Raw genomic sequence first — 26,431 nt, forward strand, 5'->3', positions numbered from 1 at the left:
GAATGCCTTTGTTTATTTTTATGTGGTGCTGAGGATCGAACCCAGTGCCTCACACATGCTAGGCAAGTGCTCTGCTGCTGAGCTACAGCCCCAGCCCCTATGGTGTCTTTTAATTCACAGAAATGTCTTTCAATATTTCCTGCCCCGTCTATCCTCTTTTCTTCCCTTGTTTCTTACCTAATGTTCCAGAGTGAAATAATGGGATGAACTACTAATATTTCCATGCCCCTCCTCAAAAAAACCCATTAGCTTCAGTTTCAAAGGTCACAATTCCTTCTGTGAAACCATTGAAGGTCTCATGGCGACTCCCTGAGTTTAGATGATACACTGGCTCAGAGAATCTGGGTCTTTTTGCCTTTGTCTTTTCCTTTCCTTTCCAATTCTTGCAAATAACTAAAAATAAGTGGATATCACCTACAGTTTTGTTTTTGTTTTTTTAACTGGAGAGAGAAACCAGGGATGGATGCTTTTATTACTGAGCTACATTCCTGGCCCTTTTTATTTTTTTATTTTGAGACAGGGTCTCATTAAGTTGCTTAGGGCCTCCTAATTTGCTAAGGCTGGTCTCAAACTTGTGATCCTCCTACCTCAGCTTTCCAGGTCACTGGGATTACAGGTATACACCACCACAAGAAAAGCAACTTGCCAATAGGAGCCTTGAAGAGAGAACTGACTGAAACTAAATTACTACTAAAATTATTTGGAGTTGTATGGGCCAACAGGAAAAACTTCTTTATTATTCATCACTTATGGCCATGAAAAGTTAGTTGCAGAATGAATAGCATAGTCTAGTTGGTCAAGGAAAAATATTTGCCAAAAATCAGCCTAACAGATTAGGGGAGTGGGGACCAAAAATGGAATGTTCTTTCCATTTTGCTCACATGTCCCCTGGTGTAGTCATGGAAATCTGGTGGCCTGAGCATCCCATTGATGGCCAGCATTTCCCAAATCATGGTACACCACACTAACATGGAAGCTTCCTTTAATAAGCTTTGTAGCACTTTGTTATTCTCAAGTCATAGTACCTTTGACCTAAACCATACAAATGACTTTCTTTCATCCAAAATATTGACTTATTTAGTGAGTGAAGCAGAATCTGAGGAGGATACACCAGAGATATTATCTTATCATGTCAGAATTATCTCTAGTACTCCTCTACTCCCATACAGATCCAAAATATCATCACCCCTGAAGAGAAACGTCTTTGTGAGGCCTTTTATATTTTAAATCGGCTTGTCTTCTATTACCTTATATCTAAGATCAATCCTTCTGTCTTGTCACCATCATTTTTTTCTCAGCTGAATCTCTGATCTCACTATCCCTGCCTTTGGTCATTTTCTTTTCATTACTCTCAGGCCTATTGCTTGACTCACCACTAATCACATGCCTATCATTGTCTCTGCCTCAGGTCCAGGCTCTATTATACCAGCTGGTTCTGTCTCTGTAGCTAATCTAGCCCGAGTCATTAACCCATTCCTTATTATTTTTTTTTTTTTTAAATATTTATTTATTTATTTATTTTAAATCTTTGGTGGACACAACATCTTTGTTGGTATGTGGTGCTGAGGATCGAACCAGGGCCGCACGCATGGCAGGCGAGCGCGCTACCACTTGAGCCACATCCCCAGCCCCATTCCTTATTATTGATTCATTTCCTGTCTCTAGATCTATTTGGATCCCTATGTCTGATTGGGTCCTTGGCTGTACAACTGTCTGTGAAGGCATTTCTGATATTTGATGCATCTGTGGGAAAGCATTTACATTTGTCTTAGTTAAATTCAATCTCAATGTGGCCATATGTCTTATTCTTGTCTTTGTAATAGGGGTCACAAGAAGATTTTGTTTTGAAAGAGCAATCCGAAAAATTATGTGATTGAGTCCAGAGAAGAACCCTAGAGAAAACAAAAAGGTCAATATTAGCATTGTAGAGTAGTAATAGATAAAATCCCAAAGACAGCAAACACCTCTGAGCAGTACAATTGGGTTAATTATAATGGAACTTGATTATCAATATTTTTCTGACTATCCTTCTCATCATCTTAGGAGTCTGATACACTGATCCCTGCTTTTCTATAGAACAATGATATCCAGGAGGATATGAAAGTCAATCCATCAGGATACAAGAATAATACAGTAGGTTTTGTTTTGCTTTTGTTTTGTGATGCTGATCAACCCCCAGGCCTTTGTGCATGCTAGGCAAACACTCTTCTACTGAACAACATCCCCACAAGTCATATGTTACATTCTATTTTTGAATTTGTGTGTTTTATGATGTGATGAATATACATAGTGATATAATTAATGTGAACATTTTATAAATAAATCATTTTAGCATGCTTGCTTAAAAGTGTTTTACTAATAGGTACATGACAAAATGGTTTAGAGAACACTGTTGTAGTTAATTAATGAAAAAAAGTAAACATGATCTTAGAAGGAATAAAGAAGTGTAGTACAGGCGGAACTCTGAGGTTTTTGCTCTGTCTTATATTGGTAAGATTACAAAGGAAGATAATACTGAGACTTTCTTTTGGAGATTGATCGAGGAGTTTACATAAGCTTTTCTCACAAAGATGGAGAGGGTATTTGGTATGGAAAAAGGAGAGGAGAGTTGAAAAAACAACTTCTGAAAGGACAGAACTGTGAATAGATCAGTTATGTCTTTGCTTCCTCCTCTACTTACTGAATCTTGCTCTTGTCTGTGCAGAGTCAGATAACATTATAAAAAAATAGAAACACTTGTAACTAAAGATTGCTCACTGACATGGAAATGATTCTTGACTGAGCCCTTCCAAATTGTGAGGTTCTGGTCTGGGGGTATATCTCAATGGACGAGCTCTTGCATAGCATGTGCAAGACTCGGTTCAAACCCCAGTATTGTATAGACACATATACAGAAAGTGAGCCTCTAATACACTAAACAAATACCCTCCCCCCAAAAAAAAGAATAAGAGAAAACCAAGCATGTAGAATTGCCTTCACTATTTAACGGGAATATTAACTCACCAGCTACTATGTAGAAGACAATGCCCCACCAATTGAAGCGGTAGACAAATAGGAAATGGGGCTCCAAGACATTCCTACTGTACAATTCCACTTGCATCAGGAACAAAATGAGGCAGAGGAGTAAGCAGGTGCCTGGGATTAGAATGAAAGCATCATTGCCCATCATAACTTCCTACCATCCCTCCCACCCTATACTCCTCCCTCTCTTTGCACTATTGTAAACCTCAGCCATCTCCACTCTGCTGTGGAGGAAAGACCCTCTTGGCAATTAGCCAAGATGGGAGAATGAAGGGCTTCCACTTTGGCTGGAATCAGGATGTTAAGAAGGAGCCTATATGTAAAACAGTGGGTAGCTGTCTATCTACAGGGTGAGATTCTGGTTACCAGGAGAGCTCCAGTCTACAATATCTCCCCACTAGTCCATCAGAAAGCAACTCTTAGAGATGTTTCCATTGGATTAGATATACTCTTTTCAGGGACCTGTCCTTAAAAGACAGTAGCAGTGAAAAAAGTGAAAATTTATCAAAAAGCTTTCCTCCCTTTTGGAAGAATATCATAGGAAAGGGGTCCTGTGTTGGCAGTATTCATACGAGGCTGAGGACTATTGGTGAATGAAGGAGAAATGACACAGAAAGGGGAGTGTATACCTGGACTTCATGGCAAACTTTCTCAAATTTGTCACTTTGTACCTGAGATAAAACAAAAGATGGAAACGCCCAGATCTATGTAGGTTTTTTGTTCCGGTCTTTTGGTTGAAGAGATCATGAGGCAGATAATAATAATGAGGGTGATGAAGACAGAGATGAGGAAGAAGGCTCTGGAGAATTGGAGGTAGTCTGCCAAGGTAAGAGGAAAAAAAGAGACTTGGCTGAAGCAGAGCTGATCTTCCCTTAAAGAAGCCTAGAAAAAAATCTAGGGATTGGAGTGAGGGACTGAGGAGGAGGGAATCAATACTTGTCTTACATGTGATGGACTTAGAGCAAGTAGCCACCAACTGGGCAGCTCCAGAGACACCAATAAGGACCCTGTTCTCACCTCTTTACTGACAGATGAAGTTCCTTGAACATGGAAAGAAATATTTTATTCCATATTGAAAGAAAAAGTTGAAATTATAACTATAACCTTGGAAAGTAATAGGGCATAATGTGAGGTAATGTCCTCCCTCCGCCCTTTCTTCTTGCGGTACTATGGATTGAACCAGGGACACTACCAATGAGCTACATCCCCAGACCATTTGTTTTATTTTATTTTGAGACAGGTTCTCCCTAAGTCACCCAGGCTGGCCTTAAACTTGTGATCCTTTTGCCTCAGTCTCTCCAGTACTTGGCACCACACGCCCTCCCACCCTTCCATACTAATATATAAATGACTAAGATCTTTCCCTGCCCCAAGGGAAGTTTGTAAATGAAAAGATAAGAAAAAAAACTCAAGGTAATTAAGCACTGGATTCCTATAATTCAGGGACTGAATTTTTTAAGTATCAAAGGAGTCTCTTCAAAACATACCTGGGCAAGTTGACCCCCATCCCTGTTTGGGATGGGGGCTTGCCAATCAAGAATGGGCAGGGTTGGGGCTGGGGTTGTAACTCAGTGGTAGAGTGCTTGCCTAGCACGTGTGAGGCACTGGGTTTGATCCTCGGCACCACATTAAGTAAATAAATAAATATAAAGGTATTGTGTCCTGCTACAACTAAAAAAAAAAAAAGAATGGGTAATAGGCAGGGTTGTGGGATAAAGAGAGAGATAGAGAGAGAGAGAGAGAGAGAGAGAGAGAGAGAGAGAGAGAAGTGAGCTATGGGGGCTTTAAGAATTTTAAAAGCACTCACAAGGTGCCTTTGGCATGTGGCTCCAGCAAAGATTATGGTGACATGCTGTCCAGAGCCCCGCAAAGAGCTTCTCCCTATCTGCTAACACTATGAACTGCACCCAGTGCAGAGTGGACAAGCAGAGCAGCAGGACAAAAATGAAGCTCAAGAGGCTGGCACAGAGCATGTGAATGTAGCTTCGGGTCTTCTCCAGGAACTGCTGCTGATAGGGTGGCAGACCATAGAAGCAGTGTATGCGGCAGGGGAGGATTGGCTGTGGGGAAGGGGAGGATGACATTATGAATGGATCTCATCTTAGACGTCTCCCCCTTCACATTCAGAAAGACAAGTCCTGGGTTGCAGGACTTGCACCACACTTCAAGATCTATTTCCTTCCTCTCTCCTTCTCCTTATCCCTTTCCCTCTCTCTTTCTTTCTGAGACTAGGGATTGAACCCAGGGGTACTCTACTGCTGCACTGTATCTCCAGCTCATTCTAATTTTTGTTTTGACACCGGGTTTGACTAATTGCCAAGACCCATACTCAATTTGCAATTCTCATTTCGCAGTGTCCCCAGTAGCTGGGATTACAGGCATATACCACCATGCCCAGCTTAACATTCTGTTTTTTAATTCTTTTTTTTAACCCATCCTCTGGTTAAAAAAAAGAGGAGTAACTTTTGCTTCTCTCACTTTGACATTTACTCAGTGTCACACAAGAGCTGCTTACTCCAAAAGGACTCCACCACTACCTAGTCCCCAAAAGGCTTCCTCACCCGGTATGTTATGTTGTTCAGTATGCTGACTTTGTAAGGACTGTGGAACATCATGCCATTTTCTTCCTTCCTTTCCATCCTAGCTGCTGGTTCACGGCTCATCTTAACTGCCTTAGAACCTAATCTGCTCGGCCTCAACATCCTTTCCTGCCCCTCCCCCACCCCACCCAGAACCAACAGGGATCAGAATGTATAAAATGGGTACAGTGTCATTTGTTAGATCTGGCCAAATTTCTTTCTCCCATCCAGGTCTCTGCTGAGCTTCAGAGGTACATAGCAAACTGAATGCTCAATCAAATGTTTTACTGACACATCATGCCCTAGAAATATTGTCACCTTCTCTCTATCCTGCATTCATTTCCTGTGTCCTTACCATCTCTCTCTCTCTCTCTCTAACAGGGGTTCACTTGACCCTGAAAAACCAGCCTCTATCTCAGAGCAAAGCCTGTCCAAGGAAAGGACATGACCTTTGTCCTTGGAAAGACCCACAGAGCACTCCTAGGCACATTCCCACCCTGCTAAGTGGTTTATCTACAAATAACAGGAGAGATCTGTTGCGCCAGGTGTCCCTGACTCAGTCAGGCTAGGTGGAGACCCATATAACCCCCTAGCAGCCACCAATCAGCATGAGACAGGGAAATACCTGGGATGCCAGATGACCCTCCCAGTAGTTTATGTGGTTGATAACATGTTGGGAAACCATGTAGTTCAGCACGTACACCCCTCTTGGCTTAAACCAATCAGTTCAAATGAATCCCCCTCTTGTACTAACCAATCACCCCTACCCAACTTGTTCCCGCCAGTGAATGTGCTAATCATGTTTTAGAGGTCTTATTTGATTTTCCCACAGTGTGTGATGATTTGCTAAGAGATGCTATGATATATGTGGGGGTCCCTGCCTTCGCCAAAGAATGTATAAAACTGCTGCAAACCCTGGGCTCGGGTCCTCTCAGCGTCACCAGTTGCTGTGTGTGCACGCAGAGGACTGAGCTAGCTCGCAATAAACACCAAATCTTGGTCTCTGGTGGTCTTTTGGGGGTCCCAAATTCGAGCATAACAACCCTTTGACTATATCACTTGTGGCTTTGAAACTTACATGTTTTTTTCCCCCTTTTTCCCAATCTTCTTTTCCCTAAACTTCCCCTCCCTGCCCTTCTCCTTCCTTATCTCTCCTCCCTAATCTCATTTTCTTTGAATCACTTCTCTAAAAGCCCTCTGTTCCTGCAGAGGGGCAGAATCACAGTCTTTGGGACAGGAGTCCCTGTGTTTCTCTTTTGCTAGCAAAGCAATAAACCTTCTTTTTCCTTTTTCTCAAAACTGTGTCCTTGTTAATGAATTGGCATCTGGGACAAGGACTGAGCTTTCAGCAACATCTCTCCTCTCTTTGTGGTAATGGGGGAATTCAACCCTGGGGACTTTTACCTTTTACCCTGAGCTACATTCCCAGCATTTTTTTTTTTTTTTTTTTTAGAATCTCATTAAGTTACTGAAGCTGGCCTTGAACTTGCCTGCTTAAATTTCCCAAGTCTCTGGGGAATATAAGCATGTGCTAACATGCCTGGCCAGTGTTCTTTTTCCTTTGTACCAGCACTCAATCATATCCTGTCAGTTTCACCTCTTTAAGGTTTTTTTTTCTTTTTCTTTTTTTTGTACTAGGAATTGAACCCGGGGTGCTTTACCACTGAACTATATTTCCAGTCCTTTTTTATTTGGAGGCAGGGTCTCACTGAGTGGCAGAGACTGGCCTCAAACATGTCATCCTCCAGCATTAGCCTCCTGAGTTGCTGGGATTACAAATGTGCACTACCACCAAGCCCATCCTTTTTGAAGTTTTCAAACCCCTCTTGCATTTCTGTTTATTTATTGAGAGCATCGCTTTATCATCTCTGTCTGGATTTCTACAACAGCTTTTTACCTTGTCTCTTTGCTATCAGGCATGCTCTTCTTCTGTTCATTTTCCACAAAATTACCAAAATCCATGTCTCTAAAAAGTAAGCCTAAGTATGTCTCTCCTATGCTTAAGATTGTTATGAGATAAAACAATTGATAAAAGCCTCATGAGATCTGGTTTCAGCTTATTCAATCTCATTCAATCATTTAATACTTTGTGTCAAGTGTCTGTGAGGTACTGAAGGTACAATGATGTGTTCCTCTAGATCCACTTTCCATTTTGTTCAAGAAGGCCAACTGATATGAACTGGGTTCCTTTGCCATCCAGCTTCTCATTGTATTTACTAATGGCAGATACCAGCACAGGACCAGAGGTCCAGATAAGAGGAATATCATTGTGTTTATTCACTGCTTGTCTCCTTACCAGATTACTGAAGGTTCAGGCTTGTCTACATGCCTTTACCTAGGGTAGAGTTCCTGCCAGGCATTCTTTTCTGAGAAGTTCAATGAATTACAAGAAAGATGAATGCAAAGAGACCCCCAATGAGACACCTTTTTGGGGGGTAGGGATTGGTCCCATGCCTCACACATGCTAAGCATGCACTCTACCACTGAGCTATATCCCCAGTCCCTTAGACATATTATAAACAAACTTTTGAAAGCCAAAAATAATGAGAGAATCTTGAAAGCAGCAAGAGAGAAAAGTGACTCATCATTTACAAGGGATTGTCAATAAGATGAGTAGCAGACCTCTACTTAGAAATTTTGGAGACAGAAGGCAGTGAACCCATATATTTAAAGCACAAAAAGAAAACCAAAAAACCTGTCAACCAAAAGTCCTATATCCTGGGCTGGGATTGTGGCTCAGCGGTAGAGCCTCCCCTAGCATGGGCGGGACCTGGGTTCCATCCTCAGCACCACATAAAAATAAAGGTGTTGTGTTGTGTCCATCTACACCTAAAAAATAAATATATTTTTTTAAAAAGTGTTATATCCTGCAGAATTTCCCTTTAAAAGTGAGGAGAAATTAAGACATTACCAGATAAACAAAAGCTGAAGGATATTGTTATCTTTTATCTGACCTGCTCAGGAGAGTTGGGCAGGGTAAACTGAATGGTTGTACAAATATGAAGAAATAAACATCTCCATAAAGGTAAATTTATAGGCAATTATACAATCTAATATCATTGGAAGAATGTTTTGTATCTGTGCTTTTTTTAAAGAAGTCTCTCAAAGCATATTTAAAAATATTAGTCTAACAGTAAGTACTACTGTAATTTTGATTTGTAACTTTATATTTTGATTCTACATAATTTAAGAAAGAAATACATTTAAAATAATTAATTTATGTTTTGAAGCATAAAATATATATAAAATGTACTTTTGTGACACCACTCAAAGGGGCAGGGACAGAGTTGTAAAGAAATATTTTTATATTATTGAAGTTAAGCTGGTATAAAGTCAAGTTAGATTTTTAAAATTTTAAGATGTCAAATGTAATACTCATAGTAACAACAAATAAAATATCTGTAGAATTTCAAAATGAAATGAGAAAGGAATTTAAATATTTCACTACAAAAAATAATTTAAACAGAAAAAAGATTTTAAAAAAGATAACAGAAAATAAGGGACAAAAAAGTGAAATTCTTGTACATGAAAAGAAAACAAATAGCAAAATGACAGAAGTAAGTCCTTCCTTATCAATAATTATTTTCAATATAAATGTATCAAATTCCCCAAATCAAGACAAATATTAATTACAGTGGGCACACACCTGTAATCTCAGTGGTTCAGAGGCTGAGGCAGGGATATCACAAGTTCAAAGCCAGCCTTAACAACTTAATGAGGCCCTAAGCAACTCAATGAGACCCTGTCACTAAATAAAATATAAAAAAGACCTGGGGATGTGGCTCAGTGGCTAAGCACCACTGAGCTCAATCCTCCCCCCCCAAAAAAAGCGACAAATATTGGCAGAGTGGATAAAAACATATGACCCACCTATATGCTGTCCACAGAGACACACTTTAGATCCAAAGATATAAAAGATTAAGAGTGAAAGGATGAAAAACATTCCATGCAAATAATAATCAAAAGAATATGGGTGTGGGCTGGGGCTATAGTTCAGTGGCAGAGTGCTTGCCTTACACATGTGAGATACTGGGTTCAATCCTCAGCACTATACAAAAATAAACAAATAAAATAAAGACATGCTGTCCATCTATAACTAAAAAAAAAGAATATGGATGGCCATTATAAGGTAAAATAACTTTAATTTTAAAAGTTTTTGAGACAAAGAATGACATTATATATTAATAAAATGTTAAATAAAGCAAGGAGATTTAACAGTTATAAACATTTACATACTTAATAACAGACTATGAAAATACATGAAACAAAAATGGATGGAATTGGGGGAGAGATAGATCCTTTTACAATAATAGCTGGGAGTTTCAGTACCCCATTTTCAATAATGAATAGAACAACCAGATAGAAGATAATTAAGGAAATAGAAGAATTAACCCAATAAGTCAACTAAATTTAAAAGATACATACAGGACACTATTCAACATTAACAGCATATTCACCTTCTCAAATGCACACAGCACTTTTTTTTAAGCTACATCATATTTTTGTGTACAAATTAAGTTGTAATTAATTTTTGAAATAGAATCAATCATGCAGGGCTGGGGTTGTGGCTCAGCAGTAGAGCACTCCCCTAGAACGTGGGAGAGGCTGGGTTCCATCCTCAGCACCAATGGACCAAAGGGGAAATCAGAAGAGAAGTTAGAGTGCTGTGGCTGTGGCTCAGTGATGGAGCACTTGCAGAGTACATGTGAGGCACTGGGCTCGATCCTCAGCACCACATAAAAATAAAAAAATAAACTAAAGGAATGCTGTCCATCTACAACTACAAAAAAAAAAAATTTAAAAAAGAAGTGAAGTAAGGGAATACTTAGAGACAAATGAAAATACAATATATCCAAAAGTATCTACACCTATGTATACTTATATTAAATAACAAGAAGCAGAGCTAGGCATAGTGACCCATGCCCATAAATAATCTCAGCTGCTTCAGAGGAAGAGGATCACAATTTTTTTTTTTACCCGTTTTTTGTTTTTTTTTTTTTGAGAGAGAGAATTTTAACATTTATTTTTTAGTTCTTGGCAGACACAACATCTTTGTTTGTATGTGGTGCTGAGGATCCAACCCGGGCTGCACGCATTTCAGGCGAGCGCGCTACCGCTTGAGCCACATCCCCAGCCCCCGAGGATCACAATTTTGAGATCAGCCTCAGCAACTTAGTGAGACCCTGTCTCAAAATAAATAAAAAAAGGGCTGAGGATATAGCTCAATGGTAAAGAGAACACATGGAATGCAGCCTTTGAGTCACCTTGGATTGGCATCAGGGACAAGGACCCAACTTTTGGAAACAAATTTGGAGACCCAGATGGAACCTGAGAGCAGCCCTTACTCCAGCTTTCTTGGGCAGGCCTGGCTCTCCAAGGAACCTGACTTCGATGCTGAGGATTCATGATGCTGGCAAACTTGTTGAGAGCCGACTAACTGCAGGAGAGTTAAGAGTTTCCTCAGGTCAAACCAGAGGAGCTGTTCCTGTGAGTAAAGGGAGGGACTGAGGGACCATCCCAGCAGCTGCTGAAGCTCCTTTTGCTTTGGGGAATGAAGGGAAAGTGAGGAACGGGATGGGCAAGCGAGAAATTAAAGATGGAGACTAGGCAGAGAGTTTATTGGTCAGAGCTGACAAATAAAGGCCATCCCTCTATAGGAGAGAGAGGCAAAGTAGGCTTGAGTTCTGGGACTTTATGGGGGAGGCTCAGGAATCAGAGCCCAGCGGGTCCTAATGTGAGCCTTTGGGACAGGAGTCCCCTGTGTTTCTCTTTGCTAGCAAAGCACTAAACCTTCTTTTTCCTTTTTCTCAAAAAAAAAAAAAAAAAAAAAAAAAAAGATAGCGACAGGTATGATGGCATATACCAGCAATTCAGGCTGCTCTGGAGGCTGAGGTAAGTTTGAGGTTAGCCTCAATAAACATAAATGGAAACCCTGTCTCAAAATTTTTTTAAAAAAGGAAAAAGTACTTAATTAATGGAAAGTGAGGAACTGGGAGACAGGCGAGCAAGAAAGGAAAGATGGAGACCAGGCCGAGACACACGAGAGTTTATTTATCAGAGCTGACAAATAAAGGCCATCTCTCCATAGATGGAGAGAGGCAAAGCAGGCTTGGGGTTCAGGACTTTTATGGGGCAGGCTCAAGGATTAGAGCCAGGCAGGTCCTAATGCCAAGCAGTTAAGGGTAGGGTTGGGATGAGGGAGTGGTGATGCGCCCTTGGGTGGGAGAGAATGTGGGCAGTGAAGGGTTGGGTTGGCATGAGGGAATGGTGAGCCTTTCTCAGAAACACCCTTGGTGGGAAAGCAAAATTTTTCTTAAAATAGTGGCTGTCACTTAAGATGGCTGTCCAGATGCTAAGCAAGGACCTTACACTTAAGAATTAACCAAGGAGGTAAATGAGGGGCTGAGGTTGTGGCTCAGTGGTAGAGCACTTCCCTACCATGCATGAGGGGCTGGGTTCGATCCCAGGCACCACCTATAAAAATAAACAAATAAAGGACATAAGTGATTTATATAATAAAAATTATAAAAGAGTACTTAAAGAAGTTAAAGACATAGAAACAGAATCTATTATCGTAGATTGAAGACTTACTATTGATGTAAGTACTACCTAAAATGATCCATAGATTCAATTCAATCCCTATCAAAATCCCAGTAGCATTTTTGCAGAAATAGAAAACCATCCTAAAATTAATATTGACTCTTAAACAAACAGAAAATAACAAATGTTGCCAATGATATAGAGAAATTGGAATACTTGTACACCACTAGTGGAAATGTCAAATAGCGTAGCCACTGTATTAAATAGTATAGTAGTTACTAAAAAAAAAAATTAAAAATAGAAAACAAGTGATAAATCCCCTTTGGTAGAAAGTTTGGCTGTTTTTTAAGAATATAAAACCAAACATATTCATATCATACAATCCAGCAATTATGCTCTTTGCTACTTGCCCAAATGAGTAAAAACTTATCTTCATGTGGATGTGTGTAGCAGCTTTATTCATAATTGCCCAAACTGGAAGCAATAAAAATGTCCTTCAGTATGTGAGTGGTTGAATAAACTCATATATTTAAAAATATAATGTTGTTCAGTACTAAAAGAAATAAACTTTCAACCAATAAAAAGGCATGAAAGAGACTGAAGTTCCTATTATTATATGAAGCAGCCAATCTGAAGTATCTATATAGTTCATGATTCCATCAATTAGACATTCTAGAAGGGAGAAAATGATGGAGAAAGCAAAAAATCAGTGGTTACCAGGGGTGAGGGAGAAGGAACGATCAATAGGCCCAGCACAGAGGATTTTTAGGGCAATGAAACTACTCTTTCTTTTAAAAATTAGAAAATAATTTCAGAGTTTGAGAAAGTTGCAAGAAGAGTACAGAAAGCAAAAGTGCTGAGGAATGACATTGGCCAAATTACATTGTTATATTGAGTGCATGTACAAATATGTAACCATAAAACCCACCATTTTGTAAACTATAATGTACCAACAAAAAAATATGGAAAGATCCAGGTGCAGAGACGCACACTTGTAATCCCAGCAGCTAGAGTGGTTGAGACAGCAAAGGCAAGGCACTAAGCAATTCAGTGAGACCCTGTCTCTAAATAAAATACAAAATAGGGCTGGGGATGTGGCTCAGTGGTTGAGTGCCCCTGAGTTCAATCCCTGGTATCCACCCCCCCAAAAAAAATGTGGAAAGAGAAAAAAAGAGTGTGAAAAACATTTGTATACTCTTACTCAAATTCATTTATTGTGAACACTTGGCCCATTTACTTTAACATTTGCTCTCTCTTTATAAAATTAAAATAATAAAAAAAACTTTATTTGTTTATTTATGGTGCTGAGGATCAAACCCAGGCCTCGCATATGCTAGGTGAGTGTTCTACCGCTAAGCCTAACAACCCCAGCACGACATTTGCTCTCTTGATCTGAGTATTCAGGACTCTTAAGTTCTCTTTGACTTCTATTTTTGCCCCCAGCCAGCTCAATGAATGACAGTAGCTCATTCTATTTATTCTATGGGACACTGGGCTGGTGCCACTTCCATTTCTGGTAACAGTGTCCATTACAGAGATGATGCTAATATATGAGCAAATCTTATTTTATGAAAATTCTACTAGTAACTTCAGAAACTTTCGTTAACTACTCTTTGGTTTCAAATGGATTTATTCCCAGCTTAAGAAGCTGCTTATTAAAAAAAAAAAAAAAAGAACTGTTTGTTCATTTGATTGGAAGGGGAAGTTGTTATAACTTGGTGTCAGCTTCAAACTATCTACATTTAGAACAGAGATGATCTTTTCTTTTTATTGTGGTACAGGGAGAGGCAATACTCTAGGCACTCTACCACGGATCTACTTCCCAGTTCTTTTTTTTTTTTTTTGGTGTGTGTGTGTGTGTGTGTGTGTGTGGTGCTGGGGATTGAACCCATGCCTTTGTGCATGTGATGCTGGCACTGTACCAACTGAGCTAAATCCCAAGCCCCTTTCCCAGTTCTTTTTTCTTTTTTATTTTGAGATAGGATCTCACTAAATTGCCTAGGCTGGCCTCAAACTTGCTATCCTTTTGCCTCAGCTTCCCCAGTAGGTGAAAATAAAGGTGTGCAAGATTGCACCTGGCTATCACAGAGCCAATTCTAACTATTTATTTGTGCATTTGAACCCTAGCCTTGCTCTTTGGAATCACTAGTAGTTTTCTCTCTTGGCTACAAATGCATTACTTAATTAATTAAACAAATATTTATTAAGCATATGTGCATACTAAGCATTGTTCTAGTCATTGAGAACACAACAGGGAACAAAACTGACAAATAGCTGTTGCCCAGAAGTTTGCATTTTAGAGAATTGTATCAGTCAGCTATTGCTGCAACAGTGCTATACAATAAACACCCCTGATGTTCTTGGTGATTTACAATAGTAGGCACTTATTTTTTCTCACATTTCTGCAGATTGGACGAAGTTTGATCTTGGCAGGCCTTGCCTATGTTTACTCGAGAGAGGCTGGACTCCAGGCTTTGGGTCAAGTCTACTTCCCATGTCTTCACTATTCTGGGACAAACTGCCTGCCTGAGACATATTCTTCCCATGGTGGATGTCAGAAGCACAAGAGAGGTGAGTAAGCCCTCTCTTGTTAAGGCCTCAACTCAGGATCCTTATGGTCACTTCTTCTTACATTCCATTTGCCAAAGCTTGCCATACTATACCCAGCAGACAAGTATATACACCAACTCTAGCACGAGGCTTTGCAGAGTCACATGGTGAAGGACCTGGATGTATAATTTTAATATTGAGATGGAGGTAGTAATCAATAGACTACAAAGATCCAATATACCATAAAGAAGTGTAGAAGATAGAAAAGTAAGTTAATATATATCAAATATATAAAGCAAGTCAAGAGCATAGAGAATGAAGAAATGGAGCAAACTTTTAGATAGGGTGGTCAGGGAAGACTTTTATGAAAATATGACATTTGAGCAAAGTCTGAGAAAAGTGAGGAAGCAAGATTAGTAGATTTCTGGGGTAAGAAGATTATAGGAAGAGACAGAAGTGAATGAAGAGGCTCCAAGATAATATTATTTGAAGGGATCAAGGAATTGCAAGGATGCCTAGTGGTGGAAACAGAATGAGCAAGAAGGAAAACAGTAGGAACTGAAACCTACTCTTTTGTTGATAGATGTTTGTTTCTATTTTTTCACTGTAACATATGCTATACATATGCTATACTTATCTATGCCTCTTTTGGTGTATGATAGAAATATCTAGAGATATAATTATTAATATAATATCTATAGTTAATTAATATAATACCTACAGTTGTAATTAATATAATATCTACAGTTGTAATTATTAAGGCATAGGATATATATGTGTGTGTGTGTGTGTGTGTGTGTGTGTATATATTCCAGTTTACTAATTATTAGCAAGTTATTTGTCAAAGTGCTTTTAAACCAGTTTACACACCTACCAGCAATATATAAAAATTTTTTTATAGTCAATGATGTCAGACTTTTTTATACAATAGCAATTATGATAAATTATATTAATATTTTACCACAGTGTGTATTATAACATTTTATTAATACTGTTCTATTTTGTATTTCCCTGATTATTAGTAAAGTTGAACATCTTTCTCATATTATTGGCCACTTGAGTTTCCTTTTTTTTTTCCCCATGCTAGGGCTTAAACCCAGGGTCTCTTTTTTTCTTTTGCAAGTGTTTTCTCCCACAGAGGTACACCCTCAGCCCACCTATGGGTTTTCTTTTTTTCATCTATGTGTTTTGATGGTAGTAATTCTTTCATTGTTGTTTAGTTCTAAATCCTTTTTTACGACCATTTGTCCAATTTCAAAAATATAGGGTTCTTTTTTAAAAAAATTATTCTTAATTATAATTTAATATTGTTATGGTCAGGATACAATAATGATTGTCAGCCTTTTTAAAAATATTTATTTTTTAGTTGTAGTTGGACACAATACCTTTATTTTGTTTATTTGTTTTTATGTGGTGCTGAGGATTGAACCCAGGGCCTCTCACGTGCTAGGCGAGTGTTCTACCGAGTCACAACCCCAGCCCTGATTGACATCCTTTAACATTTCTTGAAACTTTATTCCATATACACTATTTGGTTAATTTTTGTTAGTGTTCTAGTAATATCTGAAAATAAACTATTTTCTCTCTCTTTTTGAGTATGTTATCTAGATTGTATCTTATCTTCTAAACCTTTTATTACATGCCTATTTCTTTATTTCCATGATTTCTAATTGGTCCCTTCCACTTAAACTTATTCTTGTCTTATTTCTACCTATTTTTCATGTACTCTTTTTTTTGGGGAGGGCGGGGGTGCCAGAGATTAAACTCAGGGATACTCAACCACTGAGCCACATCCCTAGCCCTATTTTGTATTTTATTTAGAGATGGGGTCTCACTGAGTTGCTTAGCGCCTTGCCTTTGCTGAGGCTGGCTTTGAACTCACGATCCTCCTGCTTCAGCCTCCCTAGCTGCTGGTATTATAGGTGTGCACCACTGCATCTGGCGTCATGTAGTCTTTTTTTTTTTAAATAATCTTTGATTATCATATACCTGTTGGTGCATTCTAAGAATACTTAAAGTCTTTATTTAGCTTACAGTCTTCCCAAATTACTTTAATCATAAATTAATATTCTGAATTGTTGGCTGTTAAGGTTTTTTCTAAACTTTTTTTTTTTACGTTTGGAATTCCTGTTTGTACACACAAACATTTTTTGGTTTTCTTTCTTCTTTTATGCACATTCTACTTACATTGATCAAAGGCTACAATCTAGAGTCAGATTTTATACTGTGGTGTTTTAGATTTCCTCTTCTGTTATGCTGTCAAGGAATATCACAGAACCAATTAATAAACCATTGAACCGCTTGGTTTAGCAAAGTTGTAGTTGTGTCCTTCTGGCTCTTTAGGTCCACTGTTCCAAATAAATTATAATCCAAATCAGTGCTTAGCAGCAGCCTGCTCAACCTCTTTACTAGAGTTCCTCCTTTTTTTAATTAGAACTGTGAACCTGGCTCTAATTTGTCTTAAGAGCACTTTTGGTCCCTTTCACCCCCTGTTCATCTCTGCTTATTTTTGGACTTAGAGCCAATTAGGTCAAGGGCTTGGCAAAACCCATAGTTTAGTGCTTTTTTTTTTTCCTGGTGCATGGAAATGTTCACCTGTTTTGACTGGATTCTGTCTCTCTCCCCCTTCGTCCATTATGAAATGTATTTGGAGCAAAGGGAGTGTATTAAAGGGCAATTTATTGAGCAACCTAAGTGGAAATCCACTTGGGCTTTTTTAGGAATTCTCTACAAGCAAAGAAAAGAGAGAAGGAAAATAGAAAATGCATTTAGTTTCTAAAGGAGCGATGAAAAGTCATCTCAGTTTATAACTCTATGCTAACAAAGCAGAAAAGTTAGTGAGAGGGCCCTGTTGTTCCTTTCTTAATGTCTAGCTTTTATTCTCACTCAGTCCCTGCATCCTTGTCCTTACCCATTTAAAACTTCTGTTCCCTCGGAAGTCATCAATGTTCAGCATCCTGTAAATTTAGCCATGTAATTAAATTATTCAAATTAAATTATAAATAAGGATTGTCAACTTCGTGGATATTTGACTAGTCAATCTACAGGGTAGAGTTTGCATGTGATTGGTGATGAGAAAAGGTCTGCATGTCTACATGTCTCTTCTTACCGCCAAAGGCTCAGGAACAGACTAAAGAATCTCTGAAGTAAAGAGGCATCAATAATTCTGCCAAAGGAGAATCAGTAGTTTTACATAATAGACTGTAAAGGTTTATAATGAAATATTACTCAGCCTTAAAAAATAATAAAATTATGGCAGTTGCAGGTAAATGTATGGAACTAGAGAATATCGTGCTAAGTAAAATAAGCCAGTTCCCAAAAAACAAAAGCTGAATGTTTTCTCTGATAAGCAGATGCTGATCCATAGTTGGGTGGGGGGACAGGAAAGAATGAAGGAATTTTGGTTTGTGTAGAGGGGAGTGAGGGGAGGGATGGAGCTGTGGGGATGGGAAGGATGTCAGAATGAGAGAAATTATTACTATATATATATATATATATGATTACACTACTGGAATAACTCTGAACCATGGACAGCCAGAGGAATGAGAAGTTGTGCTCCATTTGTGCATAATATGTCAAATGCATTCTATTGTAAAACAAATTAACAAATAAAAATTAAAATAAATAAATAAATGAGCCATTCTGGTTCATGATATCACTGATGCCCAAAAAGATCTCTGGTCCATGGAGTGCATCTATCTCTAGTTTCTTTCATTTGTGACCTTAAACATTGATTTCTCCTTTTCAAATTTTTCTTAAGTGAATTTTCATTACTTTATTTATGAATATCATTCATATTTTGGATTCAGTGCACACAAAACACATTTCATTAGCTTTAATGCTATCTCCTTCAATAATATGGACATGATATTAGGGAGGTTTCCTAGAATTTTCACAATCATTCCCAACTTAACTTCTCCCCTGTTTTTCAGACATCATTACAGTCCTGCATTTCGTAGTGTTGTCTTTCTCTCACTTAGAGATTTCATGTTAGACCTTTACATTTCATCTTCAGCAGGCCATATTGTTGTTGTTGGACCAAACCCCAATCTTGACCTCTCCACTGGAGTAACAGTGACATTTAGACCAACGGGAACAGATTTGAAAGTTATATAATTGAGAAAAGAAAGGATCCCTAAGGGAAGAAAAAAATTTGAGGTGAAATTCAATAGACAGATGATCTTTTGCCTTTTAAAATTCTTACTCATTTTTTAATACCCAGGCCTCTCTCCTTTTATATATTTATTTTATTTTATTTTTTATGTGGTGCTAAGGATCAAACCCAGGGCCTCACACGTGCTAGGTGAGTGCTCTACCGCTGAGCCCCAGCCCCAGCCCACAATAGTCCTCTTTTCAATGAACCCTTCTCTCCTCCCAGCAGGGTTACTTTATCTTCCTGTGCTCCCGTTGCATTATAGTATTTTTCAGACTTGTAAGAGCAAACCTTGAACCCCCTGGATTCAAATAATTGTTCTACTATTTTCTGTGTGATCTTGGGCAAATAATACTTCAAATGTTTTCTGTGTGATCTTATTCAACCTTTCTGTCTTGTTTTGTGAGAGAAGAGGTTATTAATTTCAGGTTTTCACACTTAAAAATCTATTCTCTCTGCACCATCCCACAATCCCTCTCCCTGTATAAATATTCTAAATAGGAATAGCTGGTGCTTCTATTTCTCTTAGATTCCACCTCCCTTTCTAGAATTGATTTCCTTCTAGCACAGAGCAGTGACTAACTCACCAGAACACATGTATAAGAAGTCACACCACCAGTTCATATGATAGGACCATAGGAAAGATGACTCCATGACATTCCTAGTATGCCAGTGAATCTGTGCCAGGAACATGTAGAGGCAGAGGAACAAGAAGATGGCTGCAACCAGAAAAACAAAAAAGAGGTCATAGCCCATCAGTATCTTGTAATCTACCTTGACTGCCATCCCTATCTATTCTTCTGCCTCCCTCCAGAGGCAAGGATCAAAAAATAAAATCTTGGGACTTGACCAAGATGAGAGAGAGAAAGGGGCCTCTACTTGGTCATAAGTCAGCTAAGGTGTATTCTATACAATAAGATAGGGCAGTAGCTGGCGACTTCATATGTTATCAGGAGCAAAGGGACAAGAAAATGAGTATTAAAGTCCCACAGAGAAACTTTGTTACCTTGACTATTTTACCATGGCATTACCTGCCAGTCTAGGTCTGTACCTGCGATGAAGCTGAGCATGGATACCTTCAGATCGAAGTTCCTGGTCACGTTTTCTTTTTCAGGAAGGCAAGAGTTGAGAAGTATGGTGAGGGTAACAAGTATGGTGAGAATAGAGATGATGTAGAAGATTCTGGAATACTGGAGATAATCTGCAAGAAGAAAAGGAAAGGAAAGGCTCCCCTAGCCCAGTGAGAGAAAAGCCTTAAGAAAGCCAAATAGAGGGCTGGGGTTGTGGCTCAGTGGTAGGGCACTTGCCTAGCATGTGGTGAGGCACTGGGTACGATTCTCAGCACCGCATATAAGTAAATAAATAAATAAATTAAAGGTCCATCAACAACTAAAAAAAAATTTTTAAAAATAAAGAAGAAGAAAGCCAGGGGCTGGGGCTGTAGCTCAGTGGTAGAGCACTTGCCTTGTATGTGTGAGGCACTGCGTTCAATCCTCAGCACCACAAAAAAATAAATAAAGATATTGTGTCCATGTACAACTAAAAAAATTTTTTTTTTAAAAGAAGAAAACCAGACAGAGTCTGAGAGAAGGGAGTAAAGACAAAGGAGACTGAAGAGGAGCTTGCAATGTATCATCTGGGGCACTAATAAGGATCTTCTTTCATAGTTCTTCATTGTTCCTTGAAATTTCTTTACTGTGAAGGTTAACAAAGCCTTCATTATTAAACTAAGTATAATAAACCAATATTTCTTGGCACATTTACTTAGATGTAAACTAGTTCATATGAAGTGTAACATCACAAAACTAATGAAAACTTCTAATTCTAATTCTAAAAGCAATGCATGTTCATCCAAGCATGGTGGCATATGCCTATAATCCCAGTGACTGAGGCAAGAGGATCCCAAGTTCAAGGCCAGTCTGAATCTCTTGGTGAGATGCTTTCTCAAAATAAAAACTATAAAGGAAGAAATAAATAAATAAAAGCTAAAAAGGGCTAGGGATGTAACTCAGAGGTAGAACATCCCTGAGTTCAATTCCAAGTGCTGCAAAAATAAATCAATAAATAAAATAGAAGTAATATGTGTTCAGTGTGAATATTGGAATGACAATAAAAGTTCAAAGAAGAAGGAAAAAATAAGCCACAATTATATTAATTTAAAGCAGTCCTTGTTAGCATTTTATTTCTTTTTGTTATTTTTCTTGTGCAGTTTTTTTGGGTTTTTCTAATATTTATTTTTTAGTTGTAGTTGGACACAATAACTTTATTTCACTTACTTATTTTTATGTGGTGCTGAGAATCGAACCCAGGGTCTTGCACGTGTGAGGCCAGCGCTCTACCACTAACCCACAACCCCAGCCCCATTGTGTGGGGTTTTTGTGGAAGATTGTAAGATAGGATTCCTTCCAGATACTGGTTGTAGGCATCATTTTGTAATGGCTGCAAAATAGCTTGTCATATTCACTGCAGTGCTTAATTATTTATCCATTGTTGGATTTGGAGTTTGAGTCTATTTGCTTTTTCTTTCCTGATGTATCTGGCATGCACAGGCCTTGTCAGCCTGTGACTACAAAATGAAATCATATTTACTTTAACTCCTATATTGTAATGGTTTTAAGCCCCAAATTATCAGATTGTAGGTCTTAAACACCCCCAAAAAAAGTCTCTTATTTTTTTTTTCTGAGGGTCCCCCCACATTCTTATCTGACATTTGTTCAGGAAGAGGTCTGCTAGAGTTCTTTTGCTCTGATGCCCTTATCCAAGTGTCACAGCATTTCTTTTACCCCCTTTTCTTGGCTCCAGGTCTCTGCACTAGCATTACAGATTAGATGTTGGTAAGTAGGGGGAGGGGATGCTAAACCTTACTTTTTACTACTACATTTCTAACATGGTTCTTTCCCTTTGAATTCCCCATCAATAATTTACTGAAGGGCTGGGGTTGTGGCTCAGTGATAGAACGCTTGCTTCGCACGTGTGAGGCACTGAGTTCAATCCTCAGCACTGCATAAAAATAAATAAACAAAAAACTAAATTTATATATGTATATAAAAATTAGTTTTTCGGAAGATTTAAGAAATAGATAATTTACAACTGTAAGTAGATGTAGCTTTTCTGAGATACCACAGATCCTATAGTATCTTCAATATCCTTTAAAGGGTACCTCCCTATTTAGCTTCCTTTCTTATCTCACTGTAGCTCATCCCCACCACTGAAAGTTCTCTAAGCGCTTTTTTGCCTAAGAATCCAAGTTCAGCTTCCTTGTAACCCAAAAAGAAGAAATTATGTATCAAGTCAATTCCAGTCTAAGATCACTCATAAATTTTCTTTTATTCTCTAGATTATGCTACTTATAACTAATAATAGTTATTTTATTGAGAGAAACCATCTCTATCCACAGAGGCAAGTTGTTCTGAAACCCCCAACAAGTTAACCAAATTAAAATAATTCAAGAGCAGCACATTTTCATTTAGAATCAGCACTATATGTAGCCAGTCGCAAACATCAGCCTAGATTGAGCACATAAAGCTCAGTGCAATAGGCTTCTTTTGTAATATTTAGCCTACAATTCCCCAGGGGTCCCAGCAAGCCTCTTCTATAGCCCTGGACTCTTGCTTATAGCCCCCTGACTGTAGCTAACCTGGACCAAGAAAGGGAACCTGATGCATGTGATTATTATGTATGGAAATTTAGACTTCCTCTTTTTGCTTGCTTTAAGAAAATGTAAAGATAGACTAGGATATCACTTTGGGGGCACTTACTAATAAACAGGAAAAACTGAGCATAAATAAAGATGATGAGTAAAAAAAGTAACTTTAAAGAGACTGAGTAATTGGCTGACTTGATTTTCTTTGAGATCCCAGCCTGGAATCCCTTCAGGCCCAGCAAATTTCCTGCCATTGAGAATCTATGAGATTCTTCTGAATTTTTAAATAAATTCACTCTTTAGCTTATGCTAGTTCAAATGATTCTGATATTTACTTTTTTGGTGTGGTGCTAGGAATCAAACCTGGGGCCTCACACATGCCAATCAAGCACTGTGCCACTGAGCCACATCCCCACTGGATTCTAATATTCAAAACATGAAGGAGCATCGTGTAAGAGTATCTTTTCTCCAACTCTTGCCTAAGATAAAAAGTCCAGTTCCTCTCCCACCATGGAGGAAAGACTATAACTTCATATCTATATTAAAATCTTCTCTGGTTTCACTCCTCACCTCCTAAAAAAGTACATAAACAATATCCTCATGGCTTCACAGGAATGACTACAGACTGACAGCATAGAAGAGTCTAACCTTCTCAAAATAATGAAGTCTACCAGTAACTGTCATATATAACATTACACAACCAATCAAAACATTTAGCTTCCTAGTCTAAAATATCTGCATTTGGTTAATTTATCGTTTTTAAAATTCACATAAAACACACACACACACACACACACACACACACGACACGAAATATCCCAAAGCTGAAGTCAAGTCTCTATCTCCTGTAAGACCTAAACTGATTTCAGCATTTATATAGTAGTTTTTATAGCAACTTATCCATCAAAGTTTCAAAACTCTTAGGACACAAATTACAAAATATCCTGCTCATATGTTTCAATAAAAAGCCTTAGTCCAGAAAGAGGAGAGCCCTAGATTAAAGGAGCACCCACGTGTCACCCATATGGGTCACCAGTATCCAAACATTTCTGAAGTTTACACAGGAACACCTTATAATTGGCTAAAGAGTTCTTTCCAGGGAGTATTAACTCATTATCTGGGACAAGAAATAACCTGGGTTAAGGAGAGCTGGTACGCTGAGGATACCAACAGAAAGCATGACTCTAGTCACAACTTGGCTGAGCTCCATGCTGAACTGGAGAGGTGGAGGCCAAAAGATCTTGGAGGAAGAAAGATGAAAGGCTACAATGTGGCACACAGCTCTGAACTGTGGACACTGTGGCATTTAATTTCATGGCACTCACAGGGTGGCTTGGGTGTGTTGTCCCAGCACAGCTCATGGTTGCATAAGGTCCAGAGTCCTGCGTAGAATTCCATTCCACTCCTGGTCACCAGAAACTGCACCCAGTTCAGTGGGGATGTGGAGATCAGCATCAGGAGGCTAAAGCCACAGAGACTGCCACAGAACATTCGAATGTAGATCCGAGTCTGATTGATATATAGCTGCCGCTTCTGGGAGGAACTCAGTTGTTTGTCTGTTGGGAGGGTGGGCTACAAGGATGAGGGAAATATTGCCTACCTGAAAAGATAACCCCTGGTCCCCAAGATCTCCTTCTCTTTTCTACCTTGAGTATTCCCATGTGGGTTTGATTTGTGGATATTTTCACTACCCTTTCTATAAAAAAACCAGAATTGCTTCTGCCTTGAGAATGCTCTCTCTAGCCCCTGAGTAAGTCTTCTTCCCTCTGATCTGTGATTAGGTGTCTCCTCACCTTTTGGTATTTCCGGTCCCCCTTCACTGTGGGGACATTAGGAATGTAGAAGGTCAAGGTTAACTGTTCCCTCCTGTCCATCTTGGCAGCTAGTTCATTTTCTAACTGCCACGGAATTTGTCTCAACACACCCTCACACGTGCTGGCAGAACTAACAGGGGATGGGACCCATGGTTCATATCCCATTCCTGTTCCATATTTTCCATCTGGTTGGACCAGGAAGAAATCGTAACACTTTATGATGGTCCCCCCCTTCCCTTCTCCAACTCATTTATTAAAGAAATCTGCAAATACATTGTCAGTTGCCATGTATCAGGCTTCATGTTAGGTTCTAGGACACAAAAAATAAAGAAGACACTCCCCTTGGAGCATATAAAGTGTAATTCAAATTTCTCCAGGACTCAGTTTCTTGGTGTTATAATTCAAGACTATAAATATAACAGTAGCCAGTAGCCTGGAGTTCAGGGTCTTGCCCCACCTCTAAGGGGAAGGCCCAGGTATGTGTCAATAGTAACATGAACCAGTCTATCAGTTCATTTTTTATGTGTGTGTGATATTTTTTGGGGGGGTGGGTGCAGGTTGGGTCCTGGAGATTGAACCCAGGGGCACTCTAGTACTAAGCTACATCACTAGCCCTTTTTAATTTTTATTTGGAGACATGGTCTCGCTAAGTTTCTAAGATTGGCCTTGAACTTATGATTCTCCTGCCTCAGCCTCCCGAGTTGCTGGGTTTATAGGCATGTGCCACTGCACCTAGTTTGTCTATCTGTTATGTGACATCTACCCGTTTCTCCCTTTCTTGCTCTGGTTCCCTCTTTTCAATGCCCTCTATTTTCTGTAAGGGTTCTCCACCACCGCCACTACCATTGCTGCCAGGGCCCTCTCTGACAATGCTGGTCTCCATAGCCCTGGATGCTGGCCAATTCGCTAAAAGCTACCACTCCTCAAGCTACTGCAGCTGTGCTGGTTCTACGTGGAAGTGAGGATGGTGGCCTTTCCCAACCACCCTGACCTGTTGAAACCTGTTCTTTATTTCAGCTGGTGGGAAGTACTGGCAGTACTTAGTACATGTTCATGCTTAACTCTCTGTCTCCCAGGATTTAGCTCAATGCCTAGAAGCATAGTATTTAAGGTTGAATGAGTGAGTAAAGAATATGTTTTATTTAGTTATGTATTTAATATTTATTTATTTATTTGATACTGGGGGAACCAGGGATGCTTTACCACTGAGCTACATCCCCAGCCCTTTTCATTTTTCATTTGGAGACAGGTTCTTGATAAGTTGCTTAAGGCCTCACTACATTGTCCAGTCTGGTCTTGAACTTGTGATCCTCTTGCCTCAGCTTTTCCATTTGCCAGGATTACAGGCGTGAGCCACTGTGCCTGGATATTTTTATACAAAGTACAGAGATTGATGCATAAGACAGAATGGTTAACAATATCAGAAGAAAATTAAGGAAGGTTCTCTGTAGAGAGATCTTAGCTGAATTTTAAAGGAATTTATAGGTATCCAGGTGGAGGGCATTTGAGGCAAAGAGAATAGCATGTCCTAATGCAGAAAATTATGAATGACATCAAGACACTAGAAACAGGGTGATTTTTCTAGGTATGGAATAAAAGGTAAGAGTTGAGGGTTGCTGATATAGGCAGGGAATAGTTCACAGGGAGTCTTTTATGCCATGCTATGATGCTATGGTATGGAGTCACAGTGGTTGGAGTACTCTAGCCTACTGGCATGACTACAAGTCTCTTCCATCTGCAGCAAACTGGTTTGGACAGCGTAACTGTTTGATACACATGTATGGTTAGCTAGATACAGGATTTGAACAGGTTTGCATTTCAATCTTGGTTCCTATACCTACTTAGTTCCCATATTTTTTGATTCCTTCAAGAAATTTCCTTACCCTCACTGAACCTCAGTTTACTCATATCTAAAACTGAGGTAACAGTGATTCCTGCCTCAGATAATTATTATTATAAGTATTAGTACTATTTGTGCATGTATTTCTCTGGTGCTGGGGATCAAATCAGGGGCCTTGTGCATGATGGGCAAGGGCTTTACCACTGAGCTAAACGCCAAACCCCATTATTATTATTATCATCATCATCATCATTATTTTTTTTTTGTGTGGTGCTGGGGATTGAACCCAGG

The 26,431-nt window shown here is 39.0% G+C and overlaps 1 protein-coding gene across 1 annotated transcript; it reads right to left on the reverse strand.

The window, feature by feature from the left end:
• Positions 1–18,688: 18,688 nt before the first annotated feature.
• Positions 18,689–24,360, reverse strand: Tmem202 (transmembrane protein 202). Its single transcript, XM_015480218.1, has 5 exons — positions 24,280–24,360; positions 23,812–24,058; positions 19,895–20,044; positions 19,431–19,562; positions 18,689–18,825 (listed from the first exon to the last, which is right to left on the reverse strand). Exons 1-5 carry the CDS (start codon positions 24,358–24,360, stop codon positions 18,689–18,691), a joined length of 747 nt encoding a protein of 248 aa, XP_015335704.1.
• Between the last annotated feature and the right edge of the window lie 2,071 nt (positions 24,361–26,431).

The sequence above is a fragment of the Marmota marmota genome, unplaced genomic scaffold, assembly GCF_001458135.2.
Source record: "Marmota marmota marmota unplaced genomic scaffold, marMar, whole genome shotgun sequence".
NCBI lineage: Eukaryota > Metazoa > Chordata > Mammalia > Rodentia > Sciuridae > Marmota > Marmota marmota.